The sequence below is a fragment of the Sinocyclocheilus grahami genome, unplaced genomic scaffold (genome assembly GCF_001515645.1).
Source record: "Sinocyclocheilus grahami isolate Dianchi unplaced genomic scaffold, SAMN03320097.WGS_v1.1 scaffold116.1, whole genome shotgun sequence".
Classification (NCBI taxonomy): domain Eukaryota; kingdom Metazoa; phylum Chordata; class Actinopteri; order Cypriniformes; family Cyprinidae; genus Sinocyclocheilus; species Sinocyclocheilus grahami.
The window spans coordinates 807,586-818,192 of record NW_015505295.1 but is presented as its reverse complement, the minus strand read 5'-3'; the positions used below and the strand labels follow the sequence as shown (position 1 = coordinate 818,192).

Genomic DNA, 10,607 nt, shown 5'->3' with positions numbered 1-10,607 from the left:
ATATATATAGTGCTGTGAAAAGGTCTTTGCCCCCTTCCTGTTTCTTACATTTTTTGCATATTTGTCACACTTAAAAGATTCAGATCATCAAACAAATTGTAATATTACACAAAGATAACCCGAGTAAATACAAAATAATTTAGATTATTAAGGGAAAAAAGCTGTCCGACCCTGCCTTGCCCTACGTGAAAAAGTAATTGCCCCCTAAATCTAATAACTGGTTGTGCCACCCTTTGCAGCAACAACTGCAATCAAGTGTTTGCGATAACTGGCCATGAATCTGGCAACGTCGCTGTGGAGGAATTTTGAAAAAGAAAGTGAAGTGATGTGTTGCCAAGTATGGTGACCCATACTCACAATTTATGCTCTGCATTTAACCCATCCAAGTGCACACACGCAGTAGTGAACACACACCCAGAGCAGTGGGCAGCCAATGCTGCGGCACCCGGGGAGCACTTGGGGGTTTAGTGCCTTGCTCAAGGGTCTCACCTCAGTCGCAGTATTGAGGGTGGAAGAGAGCGCTGGTTATTCACTCCCCCCACCTACAATCCCTGCTGGCCCTGAGACTCGAACCCACAACCTTTGGGTTACAAGTCCGACTCTCTAACCATTAGGCCACGACTGCCCACTCTGGCCCACTCTTCTTTGCAGAATTGTTTTAATTCAGCTACATTGGAGGGTTTTCGAGCATGAAAGGACTGTTTAAGGTCATGCCACAGCATCTCAATTGGATTTAAGTCCGGACTTTGACTTGGCCACTCCAAAACCTTAATTTTGTTTTTTTTGAGCCATTCAGAGGTGGACTTGCTGGTGTGTTTGGTATCATTGTCCTGCTGTGTAACCCAAGTGCGCTTGAGCTCTTGAGCTTTTTTATTTATTTAGAGGAAATATTTTAAAATGTATCAATTTATTGGCTATAATATATATAAAAATAATTATATTATTGCACAGAATTGTTGACATGATGAATGACATGGTTGGTTGTAGATATTAATTTTAATGTACATACAGTTCTCCAGAATCCATCCTTGGTTCCTTACATCATGCATCTTCACACACAGGTTTTTTTGGGACTTTGTGATGCTGTGCCTGATGATGGGCAACCTCATCATTTTGCCATGGGGCATCACCTTCTTTGAGGATCAGAATACGCTACCGTGGATCACCTTCAATGTGGCCTCCGACACCCTCTTCCTGGCTGACCTTGTCTTAAACTTTCGTACCGGCATTATGGAAGGTGATAACTCCCAAATCATCCTGGACCCGCAAGTGATCAGTCGGCGTTACCTGCGAGGCTGGTTTCTGGTGGATTTCATCTCCTCCATTCCGGTCGACTACATCTTCCTGGTGGTGGATATTGAGGCACGACTTGAGTCGGCAGAGGTGTACCGCACCGCCAGGGCTTTGCGCATCGTGCGCTTCACCAAGATCCTCAGTCTGCTCAGATTGCTGCGCTTGTCCAGACTTATACGTTACATTCATCAGTGGGAAGAGGTGAGCAAAACAGGACAGGAAAAGAAAAGAATAGAGGAAATCGAGACTAGAATAGCAAAGAATGAAATATAGTTGCAGAAAATTTGACTTTTGTCTGAGGGAAACATTAAAATGCACTATGACAGTGATTTTTAGAATGACTTACAATATTCCAATGACAAGAATTTTGTCTTTCCATAAGAAACTGATTCCAAACCTCCACAGTCAGTCTCAGTCTCTCCTCGTCCTCGTTTGACGTTAATATACTGGAGGAGTTTAATGAGTTTTTAGTGTTTTTACATTTACATTACCTTTGACAATATATAACACTAAATTAAAGTTAATGTTTAAAATCACTAATAATTAATAACACTGTTAAACGTAATCTTTAGCAAATCTCAAGATTAATTTTAAAGGGATAGTTCACCCAAAAATTAAGGTTCTGTCTCACCCTCATGTCGTTCCAAAACCCGTAAGATCTTCGTTAATCTTCAGAACACAGAATAAGACATTTTTGATGAATTCAGAGCTTTCTGACCCTGCATAGACAGCAATCCAACTGACATGTTCAAGGCCCAGAAAGGTAGTACGGACACTGTTAAAATAGTTAATGTGACATCAGTGGTTCAACCGTGATATTATGAAACTACAGTATGAGAATACTTTTTGTGTGCACAGAAAAAAAGACTTTATTCAACAATTCCTCTCTTCTGTGTCAGTTTTTGACGCACATTCTCAACAGTACCATGATGATTAATGACAGAATTTTAATTTTTGGGTGAACTATCCCTTTAATTTTCGTACTTGTAATTATACATTATAATGTTGTGATGCCTAGAATTCACTTGTCATTTTTAAAATGACTGTTTTTTTGTCTTTAGTGTTTTATTTTTTGTTTATTTTGAATTTTAAAATGCCATTTATCATTTATCCCCATAACATAAAAATTATTAGGAGAAATGTGTGTTCACATTAGAGACATTTTGCGGGTAGAAAAGTGTCCATTGGCTATTGTCAATAATGTATCGATATATGAACTACAGCTCACACAGAAGTCAATTTCAAACCAGCCAGATTTCTGTTGGTCAACGCAAATTTGTGTTACCAACTCAAACCCATTTGGTCTGATGTGCCACCTGTTCCAGGTCTAAACACTCTATCAACTTCCAAAAGCAAACAACAAACAGGGTTAATATACTCTGTTACAATATCCTATAATACTACCAAAACATTTCTCTCTAAATCAAAGTCTCAGATGGCCAGACAGTGATTCTTCTTTCATGCATCATTGAAACTGTTGTGTACCCTGTGACTTTTTTATTTTTAGTATGAATATGTTAAGAATATCAATAAGCTCTGAAACACTGACAAAACTCATAATTACAAGATAGAAGCATTCAAATCTTACCGTCTCTTATATACACCAATACGGATCAACGATTTTGATGACATCATTCTGTAATGCAATGCAAAAGATCAGACATTGCAAATGGTTAGATATCCTCTGCATTATAAACCGCAATGTTGGGGGGAAGAGAAACTAAACACTATTGGTTATTTAAAAAAAACAGGTATGATGGATTCGATATGTCCTGCCCTAACTTCCTGTTTCAAGGCACTTCAGTGGGGCTTAACTTAAATGTGTTATATGGATAAACAGTGCTCATAAATGGCTGTTGAGATTGTACAGTTGAAACGAGTAGAGCCTTGGACCTAGAAACAGTATTCAATTCTAGTGCTGACTGTATCTCTATAACTTTTTTTTTTTACAGATCTTCCATTTGACCTATGACCTTGCAAGCGCAGTAGTTCGCATAGTGAATCTGATTGGAATGATGCTGCTGCTGTGTCACTGGGATGGCTGCATGCAGTTCATGGTGCCCATGTTGCAAGATTTCCCGTCAAACTGCTGGGTCGCCAAAAACAACATGGTGGTATGTTTGAGGATCTTGGGTAGTGTTTTCTGTTTGTTATCTAGTTTGTAATCAAACAGAAAAAGCACTTCTGCTACCTAAAGAAAATGTTAAACATTTACATTTCGCTTTAAATGTGCAATATGTCTTTCTCTGTCAGAATGCCACTTGGGATGTCCAATACTCCTATGCCCTTTTTATGGCCATGAGCCATATGCTGTGTATTGGATATGGTGCTCAGGCACCTGAGGGACCAACTGACGTCTGGCTCACGATGATCAGCATGATCATTGGCGCCACCTGCTATGCCATGTTCTTGGGCAATGCCACCAACCTGATCCAGTCCTTGGATGCTTCCCATCGGCAGTATCAAGAGAAGGTACTTATTGCTCAGTAAAGCATTTTTGAGACATTGTCCCCCCCCCCCTTTGTCAACAGTTTTGTTGTTTGGTTTGTTACAGTACAAACAGGTGGAACAGTACATGTCCTTCCACAAGCTGCCGGCTGACATGAGGCAGAGGATCCACGAGTATTATGAGCACCGCTTCCAGGGCAAGATATTTCACGAAGAAAGTATCCTCGAAGAACTCAATGACCCACTAAAAGAGGTTTCTCTTATATTTTTTCTTTCTTTCGTGTTTTGGTCAGATCATCTTTCATGTAATAACTTGCTCCACCTGAGAAAGGACTTTTCTTATTTTGGTTGACATTCACAGCGGAGAATGTTGTAGAAGTCACATGATTGCCAGCTGTGAACAAAATGTCTGTTTCTTTTGTTTGGACAATTAATAAATTCATATTTCATTTAATAATAGCAAAATAATATATTATTTATTATTTGCTTATTTAAAAGTCCTATTTAAAATAGGTAAATTGATGAGCTTTGGTTTAAATGGTTTTCAGTCCTGCATTTTATCTCCCAAATTGATGATGTCATTTAAAAAATTTGAAAATGAGCAGAAATAAGTTACCGCAAACTATTATTTACATAAGGTAAACATTTGACCAGACTACTTGTTTGACTAAAATGATCAGTTGTGCAAGCCCTAATTTATATAAATGTATATAATAAATATCTATTATAAATTGTATATGATAAACATTTATTAAAAATTATTTATCGCATGCATATATCGCATTATATATTTTGTAAATATATATTTGGAAAAAAATATTAAAGGGGACATATGAAGTTGCTAAAAAGAACATTATTTTGTGTATTTGGTGTAATGAAATGTGTTTATGCGGTTTAAGGTTAAAAAAAACACATTATTTTCCACATACTGTACATTATTGTTTCTCCTCTATGCTCCGCCTTTCTGAAACGCGTTGATTTTTACAAAGCTCATTGGTCTGAAAAGCGAGGTGTACGCTGATTGGCCAGCTATCCAGTGCGTTGTGATTGGCCGAATACCTCAAACGTGTGATGGAAATGTTACGCCCCTACCATACTGTGATGCCGTGTCCCGGCCGGAGCGACGAGACAAAAACATTAAAACCCATTATAAACGAGGCATTTGTTGCATCCAGTGGGGGCATAATTACTGATTATAATTACTTATACTGTCTTTTTACGCGTTGCGTTGCGTATCGCGCCGTGTAAACATATACTTGCGTTTGAATCATCAGTGGCAAATTCTTTAAATATGTAAACATACTTACAGGCTGTGAGTCAGAAGCGCCAGACTGTCCTTGCAAAGTTGGAATTGCCCCACTTTATAGAAACAGCCTATGTGCACAGAAGCATTGTAGGCTACTGGTTCAGGAAACAGTCCTCGTCCTCCGTAAATTGCGCTGCACACATCTGAATATTTGGGTTGAAGTGTTCTGGAACAGTATTGTAAATACAACTTAACCACTGATTTCTAGTCGTGTCCATTTTTGGAAGACCAAACAAAGTAGTTACGCTTTCACAACGAAACACACAGCGTCTCCACAACACGGCGGCAGCAGCAATACTACAGCGAGAATCAAAGTTACGCCTTCTTTCTTTGCGTGAACATTTGGGCAGCGTTATGCAAATCTTCCCACATCGTGAAGTAGACATGTCGGGGCGTGTTAGAACGAGTTTTAGGCAGGCGTGGCTGACTCTTAACTTTTATAAAGAATATCTCTTTGGATTTGAGACTTTAATCTTTGCAACTTTACAGATCTTCTTTATGCACCAAAAGCTTGTAACACTCCAAAGAGAAAGGAAAAATTTTAATCGCATCATATGACCCCTTTAAAAGTATTATAATAAAATTAAAAAAATTGACACGACCAAAAGTTAGGTAAAGTAGTTGATCTAAAATCATGCCTATAGTTTAAAAGTAATTTAGTAGTAAATCATATGGGTTAATGTAATAAAGGTTACAAAGTTTTATTTCTCAAATACAGTCCTTTTTGTTATAGCCTAGCATGTCTCAATTAAATATGACAAACTCTTATCCATCTACTCCTTAATCCTAAATTATTTCTTAGCTGACTTAGAACTTAAACGTGGGACTAAACTGCTCGATGTATTGGTAGATTACACTGACACTCTTAATCCATCCTGTATTGTGTGTTTGACCTGCAGGAGATTGTCAACTATAACTGCCGTGGGCTGGTGGCTAACATGCCACTCTTTGCAAATGCTGATCCTCACTTTGTCACAGTGCTCCTCACAAAGTTACGCTTCGAGGTCTTTCAGCCGGGTGATTTCATCATCCGTGAAGGGACGCTCGGTCGTAAGATGTACTTCATCCAGCATGGCTGCGTCTGTGTGATCACTCATGACAATAAAGAGAAGAAACTGAATGACGGCTGCTACTTCGGCGGTGAGTTAGATTTTTCCCGGCTTGTACCAGATAAAAACTTTATAGAGTACACAGATACTATTGTGTAGTAGACCAAAACTGAATACAGAAATTTAGATAATAGCTCAATGAACAAGAATAGACGGTTGCTACAGAACTGATTTGTTTATTTATTTTTTCTAGAGATCTGTCTGCTCACCCGTGGACGTCGTACAGCCAGCGTCAGAGCGGACACATACTGCAGACTTTATTCGCTCAGTGTGGACAGCTTTAATGAGGTCTTAGAGGAGAACCCATTAATGAGGAGGGCGTTTGAGAGCGTAGCGGTGGACCGGCTGGAGCGGGAGGGAAACGGTATTGTGCATTCACACAGGAGCGTGGAGGATGATGGGGACTGATGAACTTTGACTGACTCACCGAAGATGACTGAATGCAGAAAAAAATCATGGTGTTACGTTGTCCATATAATTGACATTAATGTACAGTTGCAGTATGGTGTGATTTATCTTATTAGAGTAGTTCTTTCTTATTCTTAATTTGACCATGCAATGTATAGGAACATAAAAATAAACAATACAGGTCCTGTAGATTCTCTAAAGATACTGGATCCATGTAATTAATTTCAGTCAGAAACCATTAGTTTAGCAGGGACCTTGATAAATGTGGTAACACAATATGTATGCAGCAATATATATTATAATACAAGTACATTAAAGATACAATAAAATTAAATGAACATAGCACAAACACATACCCTAACATTACAAAAGTTTGTTTTGTTGTTTCTAATCTCTATTGAGCTCTTGTAGTTTCAAGTAATAGTAGCCTTTAGTCAAGGAATCGCTTCCTGTAGATTTTGCATTTAGCGGCGGTTCTGAATATGTTAACTCAGTACAACTCATGTTTAACTCTTTCATTTTGATGTCTTTGAAATTGCTTTCATTTTAAAACCTCCAGACAGCCACCAGCATATAACAGTGTTGCACTTATCCACTTATCCTTTCATTATTGTCGTGCTGCTGGTGGAAGGTCTCTGGATGTATCATTGAGTCCAGATAATCAAATCGAGGTAAATCATAATACTTTCTATTAGTTGTTTTATAATACAATATTATACTGAGTTCTATCTGCTTTCCAGATCAACATTGAGCACTTAAGAATCATGCACTGTGAGGAAAGATGTCTGGTAACTGAAAGACACGGATGAGCTGGGACATCTGGCCATTGTCCTCTTAACTTCAAATTAAAGTATTAAACAATATGAGTCACATAATCGCTGATTAAACTCATTTCCGTTTGGCCTGAGCCCTTACTTATCTGTGATAATCGGTTATGACGAAAATAACCCTTCGAGAGAAGGTTGTTTTCACATGTGCTTTTGAGGAAAATATTTACTTGGGAGCAAGTGATATATTCATTTCAAATTATATTTTGTCAGTAACATTTCTACTCTTCTCTGTGGTTGGAAATTAAAACAGATATATTACCCCACATAATGTGTGATATTATAGAGATGAGGAGTATTATGGAAAAACAACTGAGATTTTGAATATAAATGTTAATTTGATGCGTTTCATTTGCCACTATATTATTACAGTATGTTATTAACTGTTGGATACAGTCGCTGTACACGAGTCTACATACAGTTTGGTAGTTTACCAGTGTGTCATTATTATTTCTTTATTGAATTGTTTTCATACTAACACTAAATAAAACTACACTTCATATCAAATAAAGTGGTTTGCAGACTTTGTACTATTTATACTTGGGACAAAATAATATGACTATGAAGTATTTTGACCATGAAGAATCATATTTGTTTATTTTATCATATATACATAAGGCACGCAAGACAGAATAACAACAACAAAACATAAAATTAACATTTAAAAAAAAAATCAATAATAAAATTAAATTAAAAAAAAGTACATTATAATATTAGGCTAGTTACATACATTTGAAAAGCTTAAGATTTTTTATTGTTTTATAAGCTTATTTTGTGATCTCATATTAGAAATGGTTTCAAAATACATTTAAGATCAGTGTTGCAAAAGGTAATATATGATGGTTTATTTTGAATGGTTTTTGACTTATGAATATAAAACTATAAGATAATTAACGGCTTAATGATGCAATTTTGTTTATCGGAAAAATATTGGTTTTGAAAACAAAAGTGAAATATCATGAGGTTCTAAATTAAGGGCTTTGTTTAATTTTTTTATGTCATGTCTATTTTAAAGTCAACCCAAAAGGAAATAGAAAAAGGGCATCAGAAAAATAAATGGTCGATATCTTCAACTGATATGTCACAAAAGGTACATTTATTACAAACACTATGAATATATCTGCTACAGAAACAGCTGCATTTATCAACATCTGTGAATAATTGTACAACTTCCATAGTATTTTTTCCCTACTATGGAAGTCAATGGCAACCACCAACTGTTTGATTACCAGCAATCTTCAAAATATCTTCTTTTATGTTCAACATAAGAACGCAACTCGTACAGGTTTGGAACGACATGAGAGTGAGTAAATGATGACAGAATTTTCATTTTTGGGTGAACTATCCCTTTAAGGCTTTATATTATATTTGAACTGTGCAACAGCGCCTCCACACATAACAGGTCAAAGCCGTGATTACATCCGGGTCGGTCGCTATATTCCTTCCGCTGTACATTTCATAACGCTGATCCAGGGAGATCACGAAGGTAAACAGCGGCTCGGCTCTTTCACTTGATTTATCTGTTTGCAAATCAAGGTTTTGACAGGTTCTCTTTTTTTTGACAATCTCGTATTCCTTCTGTAAATAAATCCGAACATTAACGTTGTGCAATGCCGCAGTCCCTCAGATGTCATGAGTGTGTATATGGAGGTCACTGCGGGACGAGTCCATTTTCAACCGGTTAACCTACTGTACAATATCTGAAAGAGTTTGGCTTGTGTGTTTTTGCAATAATGTATACTACGGAGGCATCTTTGAGCTACATGGATGTGTGTTTATTGCTGCTGCTCAACTATTTACTCTTCCCGTCTCTTGCCTTGCATAACTGTTCCCTTCGTTAAATTTGTCTGAAGTGTTGATGCTTTTTAGTTCATGTATGGATTATGTTACAGTGTTGAACCTCAAAGGTTTGTGTTGTGAATTAATTTTATAAGCGGCTATTATTTGGGGGTGTTTAACGCTTCCCTCTGGTTGTTTTGTTCTTAAAAAACATCTACAAAAACATTTAATAAAAAAAAATAAAAAAAGTTTAGTAATTTTGTTATGATACATTTTTGGTATTTCTATCTATTTTAGTTTTAGTATCTTTTATTCCTTCATTTGAAGCATATTTAAGTTAGTTGGCAAAGCAGCATTTCTAATTGTCGTATAGATTTAAGCTTTTCATGTAATATTTACAGTATAATTAATTTAAATGGAGTTTTATTTCAATTACCAAAAAAAGATTTTTAATAGTTTGATTCAGTTAACAATGACAGGAAAGGTCATTAGGACTGGAGTTGTTATTAAACAGTGCACCATGTGGTACAGCTTTGGTTATGAGGGGATGGTTCTTGCTCATTGGTTCCTTCATATCTTTCAGATAAGATGTTGTCCTGTCTCGGCTGTCCCGTTCTTAGCCGGGTTCTGACCACCGGGGCTTCACGTGCCCCGGTAGCTGTGGTTGCATGTGGTGCATCACGCACTACTGTAGCAGCCAGCACTGCCTCTCCTCCAAAGACCACGTCACTGGTGCGGTACAACAGCAGCACAGCTCAACAGGTGACTTGTTGCTCAAATCCACTGTCTGCATAATTGATGGTCGATGGAAATGAGTTATAATCAGTGTGTGTCACCAGGAAACACCAAAGAAGACCAAATTCGGACCTCTAGCTGACCAGGACAGAATATTCACTAACCTATATGGACGACATGACTGGAGGTAAAAAATATTAAATTGTATTATGAATTATATCTAAAGACAGGACTTAAGCTTACTTTAGAATGTTCCCTATTTGTTATGGAAGCTATTTTTTTCCATGGACTAAAAAGGTGAAAGGTTAGAATATATATATATATATATATATATATATATATATATACAATTTCAACTTTTTTTTAATCTACAATTCAGATATTTTTTCCATGCTATTGCAATTTTATATCTCAAAATTCAGACTTTTTTCTCAGAATTGCTTGTTTATATCATGCACTCAGACTGTTTTTTCTCTCTCAGAATTGTGAGTTATTAATCGTAAGATGTAAACGGAGAAAAAGTAAGCTTCCATAATTTGTGTATTTTCTAATTTAGGTGTTTTGTTATCTATTAAACAATAAAATTTTTTATTTATTATTAATTTATTATAAGTGCAATCAAAGTTATTAATTTATTATAAGTGCAATTGTAAGATGTAATTTAGTAGTAATATAACACACACACACACACGTGTGTATATA

The 10,607-nt window shown here is 36.6% G+C and overlaps 2 protein-coding genes across 2 annotated transcripts in view; both read left to right on the top strand.

Annotated features, from left to right (window-relative positions):
* Nucleotides 1–6,601, top strand: part of LOC107589404 (potassium/sodium hyperpolarization-activated cyclic nucleotide-gated channel 2-like) — a 12,149-nt gene extending 5,548 nt beyond the window's left edge. The window contains exons 2-7 of the mRNA XM_016277824.1: nucleotides 1,062–1,494; nucleotides 3,246–3,407; nucleotides 3,547–3,765; nucleotides 3,848–3,994; nucleotides 5,947–6,187; nucleotides 6,350–6,601. Of these exons, the coding sequence (XP_016133310.1) occupies nucleotides 1,062–1,494; nucleotides 3,246–3,407; nucleotides 3,547–3,765; nucleotides 3,848–3,994; nucleotides 5,947–6,187; nucleotides 6,350–6,564 (1,417 nt within the window). The 3' untranslated portion in view covers nucleotides 6,565–6,601. The remainder of the gene's footprint in view (nucleotides 1–1,061; nucleotides 1,495–3,245; nucleotides 3,408–3,546; nucleotides 3,766–3,847; nucleotides 3,995–5,946; nucleotides 6,188–6,349) is intronic.
* Nucleotides 6,602–8,805: 2,204 nt separating this feature from the next.
* The window catches only part of LOC107589403 (NADH dehydrogenase [ubiquinone] flavoprotein 1, mitochondrial-like), a 7,910-nt gene continuing 6,108 nt past the window's right edge, over nucleotides 8,806–10,607 (top strand). Inside the window, exons 1-3 of the mRNA XM_016277823.1 lie at nucleotides 8,806–8,877; nucleotides 9,754–9,932; nucleotides 10,010–10,092. Coding sequence (XP_016133309.1) covers nucleotides 9,759–9,932; nucleotides 10,010–10,092 — 257 coding nt within the window. The 5' untranslated portion in view covers nucleotides 8,806–8,877; nucleotides 9,754–9,758. The remainder of the gene's footprint in view (nucleotides 8,878–9,753; nucleotides 9,933–10,009; nucleotides 10,093–10,607) is intronic.